Source organism: Octopus bimaculoides, chromosome 21, assembly GCF_046866305.1.
Source record: "Octopus bimaculoides isolate indiv1 chromosome 21, ASM4686630v1, whole genome shotgun sequence".
Classification (NCBI taxonomy): domain Eukaryota; kingdom Metazoa; phylum Mollusca; class Cephalopoda; order Octopoda; family Octopodidae; genus Octopus; species Octopus bimaculoides.
Window position 1 is genome coordinate 31,370,713 of NC_142948.1, and position 22,223 is coordinate 31,392,935.

Below are 22,223 nucleotides of genomic sequence, written 5' to 3' on the forward strand. Positions count from 1 at the left end.
GTCTTATACATATACATATATGCATAGGTTACTATTCCATTAAGATAAGATTCCAACAATACTATTCCAACAAAATAAGCGCTCTGTCCAGTGAGAGATAAATAGCATTATAAAGATAAAGGCTAATGGTAGTTTCTTGCTGTAAAAACACATGGCTAGACAGGGTTTTATAATGTGCCCTGTATCTTCAAGCTCTGAGAAACTATTAATAGTTCTTATCTTTATATTGTGTACATTAAATGATATATGTGTGTGTGTATATATATATATATATATATATAGGAGAATTTACGAAAAAAACAAGACGAAGACAGGTGGTGTAAACAACAAATGGATATATTAGTTTAATGCTCGGAAATAGAGAAAGTCTTTGACGTTTCGAGCCTACGCTCTTCAACTGAAAGGAACACAGAAAGAAATGAGAAAAACAAGGAGAAAACAAACATAAATGTAGTGGTCAGCGATCTATCATGGCAATATATATATGGGTTTTTTTATGCGCTTTTTTTTAAAGTCTAGCCAGGCTCATGGGACCGGTTTCCCGGTTTCTATGGCGTTTATATTCTGAATAGAATATAAACTGGATATACTATGACTAAAATATAGAATGGTCGTAGCTTGAACACCTTTGATTATTGATCTCTTGGATCAAGACTGAACATTTAAGAATGAATCCTACCTTGGAATCTGAAAGTTACTTTGACAATCCCCAAGATCTCCACTTTGTGCTCATAGTCATAGCTACCATCTAGCTTCTTCCTTTTCCGCCGTTTAAACCGAAACAATAAGTTGTTGGTGTTGCTGCTATCTCCATAGGAGCTTTTACAATATGGGTCAGCAGGTCTCCAGCGAAGTTCCAATCTTTGGTTGGAATCAACATATCTCTAAAAGTAAAAGAAATAAATTTTGCTTTATATCTTATTAAGAGACACATGGCCATTTGTAACCACATTTCTAATGATAAACACTTTTATGTTTCAACTAATTTTGCAAATAATCGAGAATTTAAAGAGATTTAGTCAAATAAATAATTAAAAATTTCTCTAACAACATTTTGGTTGACTTGCAGCTATAAAAGACAACACTTGTCCAAAATACCATTCAGTGAGGTCAAACCTGGAACCATTTGGTTGCTCAGCAAATTTCTTAAATCACACTCCAAAGCTTCTGCCTATGAATTTCTCTCTCTCTCTCTCTCTCTCTCTCTCTCTCTCACAAACCTGAGGCCAAGAATTAAACAAAATGAAGACATATTAAACAAATACTCCTTTAATCCTTACAACACCATGAGGTCTGCTATTCAGTAGCCCATGCTACTAAAGATAACAACCAAAGTATTCCTCAAATCACACCCTTTCCACTATCATAAAAAGGAAATAAAGAACACAATGTTTAATGATATTATTGATTAACCTTTGATGTAAGCTTGATCTAACAGACCGATAAGCAAAGGCCCTCAAACCAAATCCATATGTCCCTTTTCTAAATACAGAGCAACTAGGTCTATATCATTCAATACACCATTTCTTTTTTGAAAACAGTAGGGTGTGGGTAGAGAGAGATTTGACTATTATTTCTAGCAGGCCAAAGGACCACATAGAGCCCCCATCCCCACTCATTTGCTTGCTGCCTCATTCCCATTGGATAATGTAGTTTCTGATGCACTGTCTCAATAAAAGATGGGCTAGTCATGGCTGGAACATAGGTCTATCTTTGACCATAGATCTCTCAGCTCAATTAAGGGTTAAACAACACCAGGAGATAAGCCAATGAGAGAACAGCTATATGGTCACTCAATCTGCTAAAAATAGCAACTAAATCACTCTCGGAAATCACAACTGTTGTCTGGTCTTGTATGCATGTATGTATACACGTATGTGTGTGTGTTATTTTCAGTTTTATTTCTAGATTTCTTACCAATAGAGAAAGAACTGATTTTTAACCTAGAGCCAAGGTTTGGTTGCTGTTTCCTGCTCCTGGATTGCAAAAAACATATGTATGTAATACGACAGAATAAAGATAAAATGGTCCTGTGTGCATTACAGGCAGAATCGGTAGAGTACCAGACAAAATACCTGCAGTATCTCGTTACAGCGCTACGCACAGAGTTCAAATTTTGGTCAACAAAATATAAAACAGTAAAGTACTGGAGGTGATTCAATATTCTTATAAAATAGCATAGACTTGAATTGAAATTTTATGAGACGATATACTGTATTCGATGACCTATGAAGCGCACATGAGTTTTCAAAAAAAATAACCCAGAAAACCCAACACGCAAATTACAAAATTTCAGGGTTTAAGTTACTGGCAAGTTCGGGAAAGGGTCATCCAAAATTGAGATGTGTTATAGGAGCTCATGCAACTTATATGTCACCAAATATAGTAATATATATAAGATATTAGTCATAAGAATTCCTACATTTTTAGCATTTATTGAGTGAAGTAAAACTCTTCTGTCGGTTTGTTTACATAACACTGTTCCTATAAAGAAACAGAATGGTCACGGTAAGAAAGCTTTTGTTCATGGGTTTGTCGGTTCGAAGTCGAAAGAACAACACGAGTAAATTTTGTTAGGAATAAGATAAAGAATGCAGAAACAAAAGAAGAGGGGAAAAAGACAGATATGGGCATAATTAAAATCACCTGGATGACCAAATAGAAAGGAAGGGGGGGGAAGGACCACCAACCTTATTTATTTCTTCCAGACCACCCAATGTCTCCATGGCTCGTGAAACATTCTTGATAATGCCAGGGTATTCGATGCAGACAACTTTGCGATTTAATTTATCTGTGTTTATAGGAACAGATTCGTTTGGTAAATTACCGAAACAATCGGACAAACTACTCATTCTATAACTTTTTTCCATCTTTTTTGGTGTCTGAAATGACAAACTTTTAAATATGAGAATTCATTAGTAATTAAGGAAGGAATTAGTTTAGGTGAGTTCAATCATAGGATAAAAGAGAAAAAAACATTCAAAACATTTTTGCTATGTTATCAAATAAAATTCACCGCCATTGCAGCCGGTCGTATTCTTATTCGTTTTTTTTTTCCCCGAGAATGGTATAACCAATATAATTACGGTATTATTTACGTATTTGTTTGTTTACGAACTATTAGTTTCATGCAGTAAATAAAAACTATCGAAATGTATTGATTAAGCCAAATATCTTGAAAATACGTTCTTTTCATTTCCAACATATATATATTCATTATATCAATATATTTGGAATATTATATTCGTAAAAATAACTCCTTAATTCCTTCTTAATTCTCTTATTCCGTTATTCCTTTATTTACTTATTCTTTCACTGATGTGAAATTGACAATATTTAGTTTTTTTAATATTTGATACATAAAACTTAATGACATTTTAAAAAGATATCTGATCTCAAATTTTATTTCTAAATGAAGCAAAATGACTTTAAAACTACAACAACAGATATTCCATTTAGAAGAATATGATTCTATTTTTACAGATATTCCATTTAGAAGAATATGATTCTATTATTCCTCTTGCATACTTCAATTCTATATTATTGCTTTTCATCCGATTTTTGTGAAAAGAAACGCATATAGAGAGGTAGAGAGAAACAACAATTTGCTTGAAAATAGCAGTCGAATCATCTTCAAATTGCACCGTGCCTTCTTAAAATAAAGAAATATCATATTGGATAATGTAGGCCGAGATGCCCACTAGGCGATCTTTCGGATTTGCCCATTTGAAAATAAGACAGGATTGTCACGGCTGGAACGCCTTTGATCAGAGGTCTACAAATTCAGAGCTGCATTTGGGTTACATACTAATATCGCGTGTGTGTGTGTGCGCGAGCGCGTTCGTGCAGTTTAGTCAGTGCTTCAAACAATAATACCGTGCGGTATTTACTTCCTCCCTTTAAAACACAAGTTGATTTTGTTTTTGTTTTTGTTTTTCTAAGTATTGGGCTCAATGTAATAAGAAAAGTTTGTGCCCCAGCATGGCCACAGTCAAATGACTAAAAGCAGAAAATGAATAAACGGGTAACGAGTTTCTTTAGTTCGCTTGAGGGTCTTCGTGAAATATTGGTGGTAAAGAAATTACGTCTGTTAAATACAACTGTGACCTGTGACCTCTCACGGTGATTCCGAACATGTCGGAGTTAAAAGAGTTGGATAAAGATAAAGAGAGGAAAACAGCAGCGGATGAGGAAGCAAAGAAGTATAATTATAGTTTCCATGATTTTACCTCTTTCTTCGTATCATTAATGTTTATTTAGCCTTATTAAACAGCTTCCGTTTTCTTGTTTAGCACCTGCTAAAGCCATATACAGACTGACCGACCAAGCTGTCCCAGCTATAAACCCCTCGATTTTGGTTTTAGGGATACCTTGGACTACATTACCCTGTTTCGTTCCCTTTTTTAAGATGGTAGAGTGTACTTTAAGGGTTATTTGGCTGATATTTTTTAGCAAGCTCATAATCTAGTTTATATGTTGTTTACAGTATACCTACTCTATAATCGTGGAGGTGCAATGGCCCAGTGGTTAGGGCAGCGGACTCGCCGTCATAGGATCGCGGTTTCGATTGTTTATTGAGCGAAAACACCTAAAAGCTCCATCCTGTTTCTGTTGTACCTGTAATTCAAAGGGTCAGCCTTGTCACACTGAATATCCCCGAGAACTACGTTAAGGGTACGCGTATCTGTGGAGCGCTCAGCCACTTGCACGTTAATTTCACGAGCAGGCTGTTCCGTTGATCGGATCAACTGGAACCCTCAACGTCGTAAGCGACGGAGTGCCAACAACAATATTCTATAATTAGCTAGAAATTTACCTCTACTCTTCAGGTTAGCTCTGATCTAGCAGTTGTTCATAAGGAGGCATTCCAGCCATGAATGACCATCCCATCTTTTTAGGGGTGCCTAGGAAAGTCTATATCACCTTTTTTAAGGCAGTGGTGTGTGATTTAGTTGTTATTTTCCGCACATCGAACAATCATGTAGATCAGAAATAGCTTTTTGCTAGTATCAGCCTTATCAGAATAATTTCACAAACATCTATGTGTTACATAAAATACCGGGTCAAGCTAAAGCGTTTAGTTCAGCAAAAAGAAACTGATAGAATAAGTTGGAGTGCTCAGCCACTTGCATGTTAATTTAAGGGTACGCATATCTGTGGAATACTCAGCTACTTGCATGTTAATTTCACAAGCAGGCTGTTCCATTGATTGGATCAACTGGAACAGTCATTATCCATAACCAACAGAGTGCCAGCCACTCCAAATGTCATGCATGTGTATGTTAATTTAAACAGTGTATCATAAACTCTCTACCCTGTACTGAGTACTTTTTCTTACCATATTTTACTGTTTTATTTTGCATTAGGAAAGAAATGGAAGAACAGGTTAGGAAGCGGGTTGCATCTGAAGAGAGAGCTTTCCGCATTGTAATGAAGCTTGTTGAAGAAACCGTTACATTTGAGCAACTGAAAGACATGGTGGGTTGCTAAAGTTGTTCTTGTTTACTCTTTTATTCTTTTACATGTTTCAGTCATTTGAGCGTCACTTTGAATTTTTTAGTCAAATGAATCTACACCCAGTACTTATTTTTTAAGCCTGGGGTCAATGTAATCAGTTTATTTCATCCCCAGAAACTGCTGGCCTTGTGCCAAAATTTGAAACCATTATTATTATTATTAAGGCATTGAGCTGGCAGAATTGTTAGCACGCTGGGCAAAATGCTTAGCGGTATTTCATCTGCCACAGCGTTCTGAGTTCAGTTTCCACCGAGGTCGACTTTGCCTTTTATCCTTTTGTGGTTAATTAAATACGTTCCAGTGAAACACTGGGGTCAATGTAATCGATTCATCTCCTCCCCTAAAATTGCTGCCCTTGTGACAAAATTTGAAACCGGGAGAAAGGGCTCTCAACCTGTTGACCAGACACCTGTGGCTTGTATGGGTTAGCGCCTCCCTCTTATCAAATGTTTACACGGACCCTTTTCTTTGCCAAACCCTTTGTTTATCATCTTGTGTTGTCCTTTAATGTTTTTGATTTATATTAGCCCTTGTGGGTAATAAAAAGAATTCATTATTATTATTATTATTATCATCTTTTATTTCCAAGGCTCACTTCCTTATGCCTAACCATTACCATGACATTTGTGAAGAACGAGCAATTGTGAAACTTTGTGCTTATCCAATTTGTGCGAATAATCTGCCGAACGTAAGTAAATATTTTCATATCACTGTCTGTTCTGTGTATGCATGTCTGTGTATGCATGTCTGTGTATGCATGCATGCATGTATGTGTGTGTGTGTGTGATATGCTGTTGTTGATTTTGTTGATCAAAAGAGTTCCAGTTGTGATCATCTATTTTCTTGCCTTCCTTTTCCTAAAAGACAGTGATTTGATTTGAGGGGATTTTGCTGCTATTTCTAGTATGTTGCTGACTACACAGATGGCTGGATGTACTTGATAACTCATCAGATTTCATCAGAGAAAGCCACAGGTGTTAAAAATTCTGAGATGGAAATAACCTGGAAGTGAAGCTTTTCATGAAATGAGACACAAAATACTACTAAGCAGGCCCTCCCAAAGAAATTTGATGAAGTAGAACAAGTGTCTAATAAAGAAGTATGACCTGGGCTGTGGTAAATAGGAAACTGCTTCTGAAGCAACTGAGATTTCTTGGTCATATTATGAGAGGGCCTGGAGAATTTAGTAATGACCAGAAAGATTGAAGGGTAAAGTAGCAGAGTAAGATGATATGGGTGTCAAGTTTGACAAACTGGTTGGAAGAAAGAGGGGTTTAACATCAGAAAGTGGGACTGTTACAGAAAAGAAAGAACAGAGAATTGTGGCTGAACATCATTACCTATGTCCTACATTCTGAGAGCGTAGCATGGACAGACAAAGTATCTAATGATGAAGAGATGGCCTGGGTTATGGTAAGTAGGAAACTGCTTCATGAGATTTCTTGGTCATGTGATGAGGAAAGAGGGCCTGTTTTAGTGATGGAGGAATTGCCTTCAAAGACATGATCGATTATATTGTTCCCCTGGTACTTACTTAATCGAATGGTACTTAGTTTACCAATCTTGGAATGATGTAAAACAAATGAAACTGGTCAAGATTTAAACTCAGAATGCAAAACTCTCTGCTCCCAAATACCATAATGTATTTTTGCATGACACTCCACTAAATCAGCTGTCCCTATATTTCAGTAAGAAACTTAGAAATATAACATATCTATGTAATATTTTTTATTGCAGACAAAGCCTAGTAAATATCACATATCAACCAAAACCAATAAAGTCTACGACATTACCGAACGTAAGGTAAGAAACTTATTGTACCTATTGTTTTTTTATTTATGAGTAACTTCATTATAAGCATAGCTGAGTTCATTTTGCAACCATGAGCTCTCAGCTTTGACTTATCATCATGTTAAAATAATACTTTAACATCCACTTTTCAATGCTTATTGAAGCAGATTTTCTATATTTTGATGCCCTTCCTGTCACTAACCTTTGCCTGTTTTCAAGCAAGGTGATTGTCATGTACCCTATTTACATTAGTTGAACTGGTGCCATCATCTTGATTATTACTTTCACTACATTTCAGCTGTTGTACACTCCAGCTTTCTTCAGGTGTCTTGTGATGATTATATATGGGCTTTTTTGCAGTTTTTGTCTACCAAATCCACTCACAAGGATTTGGTCAGCCCAAGGTTATAATAGAACCAAAGTGCCACACCCTTGGGACTGAGCCCACGACCATGTGATTGGGAAGCAAACTTCTTAACCACAGGGCTACACCTGCAACTACATGGCCATGCCAGCACCTACTACACAAAACCTTGTGCAAGTGTCTTCACATAAGACTCAGTTCAACCCAAACCTAGTGAGTGAAACTGGTTAGACAGAAACTGTGTGGAAGCCTTCCACTTAATGGTTTGGCAAAAGTGACTGAATAAGTACCTGACTTTAAAAAAAAAAAATAAGCTCTGAGGTTGATCTGCTCAACTAAAACCCTTCAAGGTAGTGCCCCAGCATGACTGCAGTGCAATGATTGAAACAAGTAAAAAATAAAGGATATATATTTTGTTTTTGCTTTGTTTATAATGTTTGATTACTTTTCGTTTTGTATTCGTCTTTCTTTCTTTCCAACTTGTCAGATTTTCTGCAGCAATCGCTGTTTCAAGCATTCAAAAATCTTTGAGAAACAGATTCTGACATCTCCTTTATGGTTTCGTCCCAAAGAAAAGCCTGCCGATTTCCGTGTTCCAGATACAGAAAATGACAAGTAAGTATGTACTCACCATTTACACAAGTTTTAAGGAACCAACAGTGGAATCTCTATGTCAGATGATTTCAGTCATAGTGTTGCAACATGCTTGTGTGCCACATATGTTATACAGATATGGCACACTTTTTTGAAGCAAGTTAGAAAATGCAAGCATATTCAGAAAACTTTAGCATTTTTAACCCTTTTGATACCAACCCAGCTGAAACCACCTCTGGCTCTGTAGTACAAATGTCTTCTTTCCAAAAGTTCTGAATTAAAATCTTCCACCAAACCTTAGTCACAATTTATGTTCCTAACACTAGCTGAATGATAACTAAGTTATTTTACTAAATTCTTTGTTATGTTTACATCTAAATTCTTCTTATGGTCAGTTTTTCTTTCAGCACATTTGTTCTTTGTCATTCATACATATTTACATTGCACAGGATGGTTGATCACCTCTCTCTCTCTATCTCTCTCATTCCTCCTACTTCCTCACCACAGCCGTTACCCACCTCCACTACATTCATTAAACCTAATGTTTTCTTTTAAATTTTATATATATATATATATTTTTCTTTTTGCAGAGGCTGGGTTGGATATGAAGTCATTAGTAAAAAAAGTAACGTGTTCAATAAAACTAATATCTCTGAAGAGGATACCATAATTGATGCTGAAGAGGAAGAGGACAGCAGAGGTGTTGTGTCGATCTTGGATCAGCAGGACTGGTTAGATGAGCTTCATGACAATCTCTATAGACCTCAGCCAAACATTTCAAAACTCTCAACTAAAGATTCTGACATTGAGGAAGATCCACTTCAACATGTAAATTATGAAGATGGTTCCGATGGGGATTTCTTACAATCTGAAGGATCAGATGAAGAAAACGGTTCTTCTACAGATAAAAGAATTCTAGAGCGACTTCAAGGTAATCTCTCCGAATTAGGAAATTTTTATTCAGATGAAACTGATTCTGATGATGACAAGACTTCAGTTACCTTAGTGACTACTTCAAGAAAAAAAAAGACGGAAGTACCAAAGAAAGGGAAAAGCTGCCAGCCACATCTATTGTCTGCATCTGAGGTTTCTAACAATAAAACAAAATCTACTGAACCACATTCTCAAATAAACCAGTTACAAATGTTGCTTGATAAACAGAAAAACAAACTGTCACAGTTTGTAAACCCCGTTTCATTAGTTAACAATGAACCAGAATCACAGAGAACTAACAAAGAAGGGAACTACATATGCAGACACCACTCTTCAGATTCTCAGACATCAGACACAGTAACTGTTTGCTCAAATTCTTCACCTTCAACTAAAGACAATTCCAAAAGTAGTAATGTTAGTAATAATACAAATCATCAACGGCCACGAGATAAAATAATCAATTTTGTTCACTCGTGGATTACTCCAAAATCGCTTAGCTTCTTAGGTTTATCAAGCTCTGAAGAACAACCTGACCCCTCAAATGATTCTGCTTCAAAAGCCACCTCAGACTTTTCAAAACTCTGTGAAAGAGTTGCTATTCAAGGTCAAGATTTTGAACTCCTGCTTGATGATCATGTTCCTGGGAAAGACATTCTTCCTAAGAAGTCATTACCATCTTATGAAAATCTTCAGAAAGAAACAGAAAACTATTCCTTTAAAGTCAAGGAATATTTTAAACCACCACCAAAGAAAAAGGTTTGATTTTTACTTATGTTTTCTTTTTGATATTTTTTGAAGCATCTGATTCAAGACAAGACCCCTATTATTTTCCATGATTAGTGGTTAAAAATCTCAAAATTCTTCTTTCAGATTGATGAGAATGAATCAAGTCTGGTGCTGCCAAATGTTGATTCTTATTCTCAAGTAACCCTTAGAAGATCTATTTTCTTGCAACAACTTGGCAAAAGGTAAGTAGCTGTTCTTAGTATCTTGTTGCTGTTCTGGTTTGCTCTATGTCAGCTTTGATATGACAAACTACATATCAAAGGGGATCTAGTTGTGACAATCCAGTTTTTTTGTATATGAGCACTACATTGTCCAATGTTTCTTTCCCATTTTAAGGTTGTATGGTGTGATTCAAGGTATATTTGTCTGCTGTTTCTAACAAGTTGAGGACCATATAGTTTGTTGGCTTATTGGAATCTTGTAATTTGATAATGCTTCATAACGACTTTTGGTAATTGCACTACTCAAAGCATCTAGCCAATGAATAACTCTCTACATGGTCTTTGACTGCTAGATATAGCAGTCAAATCTCTATCAAACAAACATCAGAAACAACAATAAAACCAGCACCAACCATGTTGATAAAAACCTTAGCCATGACTGTCAAACATCATTTATGCACCAACAAAGAAACATCTATGTGATCTCTTGACTGGATAGAAACAACAGCCAAATCTCCTTCATATCTCATCCTACTATCTTGATAAAGGGAAGCTCATACCCTTCAAGAATGTACCCATGAACTTCACAGTCCTTCCAAAGCAGTGCCCTTAGCTTTCACTGGCCATCTGAGTTGTCCATTGAACTTCTTTATCACACACCATGCCTGCACCTATTGTAAAATATTCTTCATATATTTTTGGCTCTTGTATATTACAGAATTGATGCCCTTATCAGTGGTATGGACCTCTTGATTGGAGAATTGTCAACAGATATCAAGGATTTTGTACATACATTCAGGTATAGAGATGTCAAGTTTATTCCTTTCTATTCTTCCTCTTATTTTTTTGTTTATTCTCTCATACTACAATGGATTCCTAACAGAGTCATTTGCTTGCAGTCTACCATGAAAGCATGTCTGGGTTGTTTGTTGTTCAATAGAGTTGGAGATTATTGCCTCATTTGGGAAACTAGTGGGTTTGGTGATAGGAAGGGCACCCAGCTGTAAAAAAAAAAAAATCCTTTGCCCCCAACATTTTTGTGAATAGAAGTATAATGTTATTTTGTTGTTTGATCAATAAAACCAGTACATTATGTTTTATTTCACAGCTTTAACATCAAATGACCACCGTAATTTTCTTTCTTTTAACAGTTTAGTGAATACTAACATTGTCCTGAAGACAAGAGAGTGGGATATTGCTGCTATTTTCATTATTATTTTGTAAGTATTTCATCTATCTGATAAAAACAAAAGACAATAATAATAATATTTTTAGTATCTGTACTGCTGAAGCAATACAGATAATAATATTAATAATGATAATCCTTTCTACTATAGGCACAAAACCTGAAATTTTGGGGGAGAGGGTTAGTCACTTACATTGACTCCAGTACACAACTGGTACTCATTTGATCAACCCGAAACAAATGAAAGGCAAAGTTGACCTCTGAACATAAAAACAGACGAAATGCCACTTTTTACCTGGCAGGCTAACAGTTCTGCCAGTTCGCCACCTCAGCAGCAGCAGCAGTAGCAGTAGTAGTAGTAGTAGTAGTAGTAACTCTACTTTTGGCACGAGGCCATAAATTTTAGGAAGTGGAGAATGGTTGATTACATCCATCCCCAGCACTTAATTGGTACTTTATTTTTATCAATCCTAAACAGATGAAAGGCTAAGTTTGATCCTGGCGGGATTTGAAACTGTTGTTTCTCCTCCCATTATCCCACCAGTCTCGAAGCTCCTGAAAAGATCAAGTGCACTGCCCTTCCTTCACTGACTTAGCCAAAAACATTTTTTTTTTTAAACAAGACTCATGGTAACTTAGTACTAACATAAGTATTGTTTATACTACCAATCAAAAATTACATTCTTCTGTCATACATTGCTCTTTCTCTCTTTCTCTCTCTCAGTTTCTTTTTTTCTTTTCTATCTTAAGGTTGTCCAAGAAAACAGCCAAACTTGAAACTGGACTACAGAAACCAAATATTCGAAAGAAATTCAACAACATTTTGCAGAAATTTGATCTGTCCTTACTCGAAGCTCAAACACTTGTGGCTGAGAAACTGTTGGTACTATGATGGCTCTTTCTGTACAAAATGTAATATTTATGACTATACTAGAAATGGAAACATTTGTGACTGAAATACTCAATTTGATGATGGATCACTGCATTCAAAATTGTACATTGTTTTGCTTACTGTGACAGTAAATTAATAAACTGTATTCAATTGGTCGGACGTTGTTGTCTAGTTTGTTTCATCTGACAGAAATGTTTACAGAGTATTCTGGAATATGATTGGTAAGGTGTTTACTGCTGCTTGCGATAGAAAATTTATTTTAGATTCTCAGTGATGCTTGGTAGAAATGTTTTTGCACTGCCTGTATTAGAAATATTTACAGTAGGCGCAGGAGTGGCTGTGTGGTAAGTAGCTTGCTTACCAACCACATGGTTCCGGGTTAATTCCCACTGCGTGGAACCTTGGGCAAGTGTCTCCTACTATAGCCTCGGACCGACCAAAGCCTTGTGAGTGGATTTGGTAGACGGAAACTGAAAGCCCATCGTATATATGTATATGTATATATATATATATGTATGTGTATGTTTATGTTTGTGTGTCTGTGTTTGTCCCCCCCCCCCAGCATCACTTGACAACCGATGGTGGTGTATTTACGTCCCCGTAACTTAGCGGTTCGGCAAAAAGAGACCGATAGAATAAGTACTAGGCTTCCAAAGAATAAGTCCTGGGGTCGATTTGTTCGACTAAAGGCGGTGCTCCAGCATGGCCGCAGTCAAAATGACTGAAACAAGTAAAAGATGAAAGAGATAGATAGATAGGGGCAAGTGTCTTCTACTATAGCCTCGGGCCGACCAAAGCCTTGTGAGTGGATTTGGTAGACGGAAACTGAAAAGAAGCCCGTCGTATATATGTATGTATATATGTATATGTGTGTGTGTTTGTCCCCCTAGCATTGCTTGACAACCGATGCTGGTGTGTTTATGTCCCCGTAACTTAGCGGTTCGGCAAAAAGAGACCGATAGAATAAGTACTAGGCTTCCAAAGAATAAGTCCTGGGGTCGATTTGTTCGACTAAAGGCGGTGCTCCAGCATGGCCGCAGTCAAAATGACTGAAACAAGTAAAAGATGAAAGAGATAGATAGATAGATAAACAAACAGCTAGAAAAATAGGCAGGCAGACAGACAGACAGACAAAGTACAAGTTCTCTATTCCAGTTCTCCTCTAAAGATATTGCATATTCATATGAATGTGAGGTGACGGGGGTGTCTGTGTAAGTAGGAGGGGAGGGAGGCAATAAGTTTTCTTCAGCCACACCTCCAGCGCTGACACGCAGATACATATTTACGCTCTCTCTCTTTCTCTATCTCCCCCTCCCTCCCTCCAAGACAACTTGGCATGAAGCAACTCTGTGATTGGTACAATCTTTACATACCTTCTTTATATTCCTTTCTTATGACCTTCGTTCAAACACAAACCCTGCCAAGGCATAACAAGAGAAATAAACTTTATGCGATCTTGTTTTTCACCCAAAGATGTCTAGCGAAATCCCACCACCACCACCACCACCACTAACAACAACAACAACAACAACAACAACAACAACAACAACAACAACAACAACAACAACAACAACAACAACAACAACAACAACAACAACAACAACAACAACAACAACAACAACAACAACAACAACAACAACAACAACAACAACAACAACAACAACAACAACAACAACAACAACAACAACAACAACAACAACAACAACAACAGAATCTATAATACTATATGTAACACATCTTCTCCTTCTAACCAAAACAAAAAACAACCATAACTAGATTCGATTTATCATTATCATCACAAACAATAACACAGCAATCACAACCTCCATGCTTGCCATAATGTTTAAAAAGAAATAAAAATGTTTTCATTTCTTCAGCTACAACCTCCCCCATCATCACGCACCCACACCACAGTCGCTTCATCACCGCCACCGCCACCACTGTTAATGACTTTAAAACTGTCTTGCTTAATAACTTACATATTCCCTCATCACCCACCCACCTCCGCCAATACCACCACGTACATCACGTACACATACAGCCAGACACATACACTGATGCACATGCACACACCATCACCGCCACAGAACACCATCACCACCACAAAACACCATCACCACCACCACCACCACCACAAAGCACCGGCACTGCTAACACCACCACCACCACCACAAAACATCAACAATATCACCGCCTCCACGATCGCCTACAACTTCAGTTTTCTCTGAAGCAAAACTTTCTCAAATTCGCTTTCGTTTCTTTCTTTCTCTCTTTCCCTTACTATCTCTCTCTCAATCTCTCTCTCTCGCCCTTTCTCTCACTCTCCACACTCGCATCGACTGTGTAGCTGCGTATATAAAAGGGCTTCTTTTAACTGCCTAGATAAAGGACCTGGAACCCAAAAAAGACGCAAAAATAAAAAAGAAGGAAGCGAAGAAAAATACAAGCAAAATAGATTGTTAAACCCTGCTCCCATTCTAAATATAGGGAGCATTTTGCTGTAAACCCATTTTTCTTACCAATTTCAACAGTTGGAGAAGATACGATACATACATATATATATTTATATAATACCCGAAGGGTTGTGTTTTCAAGTATTTTTCTATCAACGAAGTTCGTTCTTACACTCGATCGTTCGTCCCTTTCTCAGAGGTCAGGTTAGCCCAGTTACATCGACATGGCTCAGGAACTTAAGGTCGGTAAAACTTTTCTCTTTCTAACAGCATGAACATCACTACACATTCATCAATAATATCACTACCAACCACACGTACGACATAGGCAACTCTATGTGGTCGCTCGATCTGCTACAACTGCTAGAAACAACAGCCAAACCCATCTCGTTTCGTACACCTTATTGTCTTAGAAAAGGCTACGTCGAATGTGTTTCTGGGTTCTCTGGATATTGGAAATAGACGGGATGGTCGTGGCTAGAATGTCTTTGATCAGAGGTAGGTCTACTCGATTAGGGATGACCTGGGACTAAACAACATCCCCACGAATACCTCAGCCATTGATATCAACAACCAAAACCCCCCTTCGGCACTACCCCAACACCACCATCATCATCATCATCATCATCATCATCATCGTCATCATCACAGAAATACCACCAATAATACTACCTCTACCAACACCTCTCCCTATCGACAAGAACGCCTCTGTTGGGTCACCCTGCCTGCTAGAAATAGCAGTCAAATCTCCCTCGATGGGCTAATGCAGTTTCGCACTCCGAGATCTAAAACGTAGGAATCTGAAAAAATATTTTCAAAAAAATGCATTTTTCAAGGAGAGCTGCAAAACTGCATTAGACCCCTCTCCCTCCCTACTATCTTAAAAGTGTGGAAGAACACATTGAATTTATTTTATTGCTTACTCAAGGAAGAAAGGATAGCACCCATGACCACATTCATTTTTTGACACCTCTAGAGGTCGGTCCCTACCCAGGACTAGTTTTGAATCAATTAGACAGACTTGTTCAAAGTGGGCCCCCGTGTACATGCTGGGGCAGAGGACATTATGATGAATTAAACCCTTTGATTCCATCAAGTAGAAATATCCGTATGATTCTTTTTATCTTTTCGTGTGACATGCAGATTAACCCCATGACTTTAGAAAAATGTCTTATTTAAGTAGAGTAGAGGGCCCCACTGACAATTCTCAAATTGGGCCCTGCACTTCCTAGCACCAGAATGTTTGCAACTGAGTAAACTCCTCTGAGAGCCCTCAAGGACCAGATGGAGATGTTAAACCCAGTAACGAATTAAGTCTACCACTTAAGATAATGAAGAATTGGAAAAGACAGGATGGTCATGTCTGAAATGCTTTTACTTAGTGTTGGATGGAATACCTTGCTGTATTTCTTCCAGTTCTCTACATTCTAAGTTCAAATCCTGTTGAGGTCAACTTTACCTTTTATCATGCCCAGGTTGATAAGATATCACCAATGCTACCACCGTCGCCACCACCTTCAACACCATCCCACCAGATCAGCACCACTACCATGACACTATTGCCACCTTCATCCCCATCACTACCACCAATTCCACCACCAACATTACCACGTCATACCACCATCACTTCCATCACCAGTACTACAACCAACAAAATCAACACCAATAAAGAGGTCTCTGGGCAAATTGCCCTGTCTACTAGAAATAGCAGCCAAATCTTACTCAGAACAGACCCAACCACCTTAGAAAAGAGAAAAAGACATAGATGCAATATAACTGAAATAAAAGACAGGATAGTCATGTCTGTAACGTCTTGATTATATATAGATCTGGGGGTTAAACACACAACACCGCCACTATCAACAACAAAAGCCTCTCTACAGACAAGAAATAATACAAATGTTAATAATCTTTTCTACTATGAACACAAGGCCTGAAACTTTGGGGGTGGAATTTAGTCAATTATATCGACCCCCAGTGCTCAACTGGTACATATTTTATCAACCCTGAGAGGATAAAAGACATAGTCAACTTTGACAGAATTTGAACTCAGAATGTAAAGAGCCACTAAGTATTTTAGCCATCGCACTTATGATTCTGCCAGCTCCATCATCTTAATAATAATCCTTTCTACTTTAGACATAAGGCCTGAAATTTGGGGGAACAGGGCAAGTCAATTACAGTGACCCCAGTACTCAACTGGTATTTAATTTATCGACCCTGAAAGGATGAAAGGCAAAGTTGACCTCAGCGGAATTTGAACTCAGAACGCAGTGGCAGATGAAATACTGCTAAGCATTTCGCCTGGCGAGCTGACAATTCTGCCAGCTCATTTGCCTAACAACAATAATGATTTCAAATTTTGGCACAAGGCCAGCAATTACGGGGAAGCAGGTAAATTGATTACATTGATATTCTGGTGTTCAACTGATACTTATTTTATCAACCGTGATAAGAAGAAAGGCAAAGAGACGACCTTAGCAGAATTTGAACTCAGAACTGTAAAGAGCCAACAAGCAATTTGCTCATTGTGCTCACAATTCTGCCAACTCCACTACTTTAATAATAATAATAATAATAATAATAATAATAATAATAATAATAATAATAATAATAATAATAATAATAATAATAATAATAATAATAATAATAATAATAATAATAATAATAATAATAATAATAATAATAATAATAATAATAATAATAATAATAATAATAATAATAATAATAATAATAAAAATAATAATAATAATAATAATAATAATAATAATAATAATAATAATTATAATAATGATGATAATTAATTCTTTTATTGGCCACCAGGGTTTACATAAAAACAACATGAAAAGTATAACAATGATAATAATAATTTCAAATTTTTGCCACAATTTTTGGTGGGGGATTAAGTTGATTACATCAATCCCAGAGTGTAACTAGTACTTATTTAATCAACCCCAAAAGGATGAAAGGCAAAGTTGACTTCGGTGGAATTCGAACTCAGAACCTTGGGGCAGACAAAATACCGCGAAGCATTTCGCCCAGCATGCTAATGATTCTGCCAGCTCGCCGGCTTAGATAATAATAATGATAATTAGCTTATTGTATACAGTGCTCTGTTGCACAACTCATCAGAAAAGAGTAAAAGAATGGAGAGAAAGCAGAAATAAGACAAGTCAAAAAAAGGCAGCAATGAGAGCGAAAAGTACATTCTTGGGATACAAGCATTTTATCATTCAGGATAAAACAAAAACAGAGAAAAGTCAAAGAGTAAAAGAGCCATAAAGAGGAAAGAGTGCTTAGGCATGTCAGGAGTAGGTTTGGCAATATTTCAGGAAGAACATTTATCCTAAGAATAGTCCTGGGTGAGCAGAGCCAATAATCAAAGGTGTTCCATTCATGACCATTCATCCTATCTTTTTCGATTGTGTAATTTAAGATAACATTATCTGATGTGCCTTTCCTTTCTGCTCAGATTTAGGTTACGTACGTGATTTGAGATATATTTGGCCGACTGACATCGCTATCCAAACTGACCTGAACTAAACAACAACATCAATGATAGTGCCAGCTTTATCACCACCTTTTGGGGGACAGGGCAAGTCAATTACAGTGACCCCAGTACTCAACTGGTACTTAAAGGATGAAAGGCAAAGTCGACCTCAGCGGAATATAAAGACTTGTTAAGAACCAGTTTTGGAGAGTTGAAGACACCATACAAAGATGTTGAACATTTACTCTTAAACAGAAATAAATAATATGAGAAGATCTGGTCTGGGGTTAAAAATTTTGAAACATACAAACAAAGGTATACAAAAATGAAAAGAGAACTAAGGAAAGCTAATACATTGCTAAACAAAGAAATAGTGTCATCCTTCAGTTGCTCAATGTGTGGTAAGACTTGCTTTTCTAAGTCTGGCTTAACTTCACAGCTCAGAACTCAATTTCATACAGTCAGCCCAAGTGACATAAAGATCATTCCAGCAGACACACTCATATACCTTATTTGTAATAAAGCATGTGAGTGGGCTGGCTGGTCTTAGAAAACATTTAAATATCCACAAACTAGGCAATACAAACAGCTCTGTGCCACTTGAGGTGAGATGTATTTTGCATTGTTTATAAAGCAAATTCCAAACAGCTCTTGGCACTCAAAAGCAGCTTATATGTTCATGCAGGAAAAAAATACATCTAACAAGAAGAGGTCAAGTTTTAAACAGGCAAACACTAGCTCTATCTGTCTGTCTGTCTATCTGTGTGTGTGTGTGTGTGTGTGTGTGTGTGTGTGTCTGTCATTCAGTTTATTTCAATTTTTCTTGCCAATAAAGAACTGGTTTCCAACCTAGATCCATGGTTCCTTCATTGGAATTTCAACATTGTATGTGACCCTTTGATGTATAAACTAGCAACCAAATCTTTCGGAATCACTTCCAACAATCTTAAAAGGGAGAAGACACAGAAAGACAACGAAACAACAAAAAAGAACACATTTGAATTGGTATTCTTACATACAATGTGTTTACATACAAGACAAAACGGTCCTAATGGGAATGTTATTAGGTATGATGGATCAGCATTGGTCTGGAGCAGCCAAAAAAAGCAATAAAAAGGAGATATTGAATAATATAATCCAAGATACACTGTCAGATAAAAGCAACTGGATAGCTATTGATGGAAGGGCTTTGATTATAAATCAATTAAATTTTGGTTAATTTGGAGATTAAAAATCACCAATGACAACATCACATTTCTCGTCTCCTCTCCTCCACCCATTTCCACCCACAAGGTTATAAGTTCAAGTCAAAGTTGTGGCTAAGCTAAAACAAGACATAAACACACACACACACAAGCACAACACAACACAAACACATATGCATATTTACTATGGAAACAACAACAGCAACAACAAAAATAACAACTGTAATAGCAACAACAACAACAGCATCATCAGCTGCACATGAATCACAAACACATTGGTGCTGGTATCAATCTAAGAATTTATTTTTGTGTGAAATAATTTCATCATCACACCTGTTTCCATAGTAAATGTGCATATGTGTTTGTGTGTGTGTGTGTGTCTTGGCTAGCTTAACCAATAGATACATGAGGTTATCAGTAAGTCAACTCCACTACCACCCTACAAGCCACGCTGTGTAGGTCATATCATAGAAAGAAAAGTTCAATGGGAGGTCACTTGTAGCAGAAGAGGGAAGAGTTACTAAGAATTTATCAACTTCAAATTTTGCAGAAATGATAATGAAAGCAGCAGCAGCAGTGGCAGTGGCGGCGGTAGTGGTGGTATTACAGAAAGATAGGTATATCAATAGTTAGATTGACAGTCAGACAGACAGTCAAGCAGACAAGCAGATAGATAGATAGATAGATAGACAGACAGACAGACAGACAGACAGACATACTGATAGACAGACAGACAGATAGATAAGATAAGATATTAGTCAGAACAATATGTTGTTAGAACTTATACACAAATGGCAAATTATTAAGAATTTCACAATATATGATTTTAACTGTCGATTCTCTTCAGAAAATTAATACAAAGGAATAAAAATTTAAATGTGGTTAAAGAGCACATTTTCGATAAAGACTGAATTTATTCACGGGACATCTCTGCACGTTGGAGCATGACAAATATTTGGATGACCAGACGCCAACACACTCCTCTACTTTAAGAGAGAACTGACCGAGGGATCAACTGAGGACAGCTCCCTGGTTAAACAACTTTTTTGCTCCCGTTTGCCATCAAAATACAGGGCATTTTGGCCGCCATGATGGAAGTGAGTCTGATCGACCAGTTGGCTTCTTCAGTTGACAAAATTCTGGAGTAAACTGGTAACAGAGTTGCTGAAGACAAATTTACTGCTGGTTCTTCTTCAACAGTCACAGCTTCATCCCAGCAGCCTGTCCCTGAGCTCCAGGTCAAATAAATGGTAGCAAGTTCGTTGCCAGTACTGCTGGACTGGCTCCTGTGCAGGTGACATGTAAAATACACCATTTCGAGCGTGGGCGTTACCAGCACCTCCTGACTGGCCTTGTGTTGGTGGCAGGTAAAAGCACCCACTACACGCTCGGAGTGGTTGGCGTTAGGAAGGGCATCCAGCTGTAGAAACTCTGCCAAATCAGATTGGAGCCTGGTGTAGCCATCTGGTTCACCAGTCCTTAGTCAAATTGTTCAACCCATGCTAGCATGGAAAGCGATTGTTAAACGACGATGATGATGATAATATAATGTATATATATAATTGTATATATTATTATCTGTATACAATACATGTATGTAAATCACATGATTAACCAGATTATGGGATGTTGTTATACATCAATTGTTAAAGGCTCTTTGCATTATTTGAACTTCCAAATGATGCCACCCCACTGGCCTAGGCAAGTTGGCCAACATCCTCCCTTAATCAGAAAGCTAGTCCATTGTAGGGTCATCCATTTAAAGAACACAACACACAGCTTGATCCAGGAAGTGAACCCACGACCTAGCAATTGAGAGAGCACCACCCTAACCACTTGGCCACATCTGTATGTGCATGAAAATAAATATAATAAATATGTGTGTGTGTAAATAAATACAGTAAATACATGTAATTAGGAAAATAAATTAAGATATACAGGTTGTTTACTGCAGTTTGCTACCTGATAATGGGAAGTTATCATGTTACAAAATTATTTGTTAAAACGCAAATATTTAATATGCAGTAACTGCAGGAATGCTGCTGATGTAATTACTGCACTTGTTGAAGTTGCAGTTGTTGTTGTTGTTGTTCGTCATGGTGGTCATTATCATAGTTTTACAAATTGTAACATTACTTAGTTCTATGATGTTGTGATGATGGATGTTATATTCATTGGGCAAACCGTTGTTGTTGTTGTTGTCGTCATCACCATTATCGTTAGCGTTGTTTTAACATTCAGTTTTCCATGCTCGCAGGCGTCAGGTGCCAGTTTCCAAATAAGGAAATATTTCCCACCACCTGACATGTTTTTCACAGAATTCTATCAGACTATCACACAATGCTGAAGCAAGGGTACAATAACACACACACACACACACACACACACATACATACACACATGCACACGTGCATACATACATACATACATACATACACTCACACACATATATTCATACATACATGCATACATACATACATACATACATACAGTATGTATGTATGTATGTATGTATGTATGTATGTATGTAAGGATTATTATATCTGTTAACATAAAACTTATGTTTTTAAGCCAGAAGTGTGAGACTTTAACAAGTGTGAATAACAGCCTGTTGTTATCTGTGTCTGGAAGCAGAGATAACAATGGTTATGTTTTGACATTCATCAAAGTCTAACAGCTCTGGCTGAAAAATATTAGGTTTACCTTTATAAACATATATCATTTACATTCTTAACATGGACGTTTTATATCCTCTATGCATATATATATATATATATATATATATATGACTCATATTTTATTTATCAACCCCGAAAAGGTGAAAGACAAAATAGATTTTGATAGGATATGA

The 22,223-nt window shown here is 37.1% G+C and overlaps 3 protein-coding genes across 9 annotated transcripts in view; 2 read left to right on the forward strand and 1 right to left on the reverse strand.

The window, feature by feature from the left end:
• The window catches only part of LOC106879314 (general transcription factor 3C polypeptide 5-like), a 176,708-nt gene that overhangs the window by 109,568 nt on the left and 44,917 nt on the right, over positions 1 to 22,223 (reverse strand). For 2 of the 5 annotated variants that reach the window (XM_089339455.1, XM_014928820.3), the window contains exons 1-3: positions 3,017 to 3,045; positions 2,691 to 2,882; positions 680 to 884 (exon numbers count right to left, since the gene is read on the reverse strand). In XM_089339455.1, coding sequence (XP_089195581.1) covers positions 680 to 884; positions 2,691 to 2,882; positions 3,017 to 3,022 — 403 coding nt within the window. In that variant the 5' untranslated portion in view covers positions 3,023 to 3,045. Of the gene's footprint in view, positions 1 to 679; positions 885 to 2,690; positions 2,896 to 3,016; positions 3,046 to 22,223 lie in introns of those variants that run through there. The other 3 variants (XM_089339456.1, XM_052975520.2, XM_089339457.1) reach the window with 2 other exon arrangements.
• LOC106879313 (putative RNA polymerase II subunit B1 CTD phosphatase RPAP2) lies at positions 3,575 to 12,379 on the forward strand. Of its 3 annotated transcripts, none has more exons than XM_014928816.3 (10): positions 3,575 to 3,773; positions 5,367 to 5,478; positions 6,107 to 6,205; positions 7,255 to 7,320; positions 8,160 to 8,287; positions 8,857 to 9,955; positions 10,070 to 10,167; positions 10,865 to 10,945; positions 11,298 to 11,366; positions 12,083 to 12,379. In XM_014928816.3, the coding sequence occupies exons 1-10, from the start codon at positions 3,694 to 3,696 to the stop codon at positions 12,222 to 12,224; spliced, it is 1,974 nt and encodes a 657-aa protein (XP_014784302.1). In that variant the 5' UTR covers positions 3,575 to 3,693; the 3' UTR covers positions 12,225 to 12,379. The 3 variants fall into 3 exon arrangements, with proteins under 3 accessions (XP_014784302.1, XP_014784303.1, XP_052831479.1); XM_014928817.3 differs by lacking the exon at positions 3,575 to 3,773 and adding an exon at positions 4,112 to 4,202; XM_052975519.2 differs by lacking the exon at positions 3,575 to 3,773 and adding an exon at positions 4,289 to 4,411.
• LOC106879312 (homogentisate 1,2-dioxygenase) overlaps positions 14,544 to 22,223 on the forward strand; it is a 67,557-nt gene continuing 59,877 nt past the window's right edge. Inside the window, exon 1 of the mRNA XM_089339458.1 lies at positions 14,544 to 14,919. Coding sequence (XP_089195584.1) covers positions 14,902 to 14,919 — 18 coding nt within the window. The 5' untranslated portion in view covers positions 14,544 to 14,901. The remainder of the gene's footprint in view (positions 14,920 to 22,223) is intronic.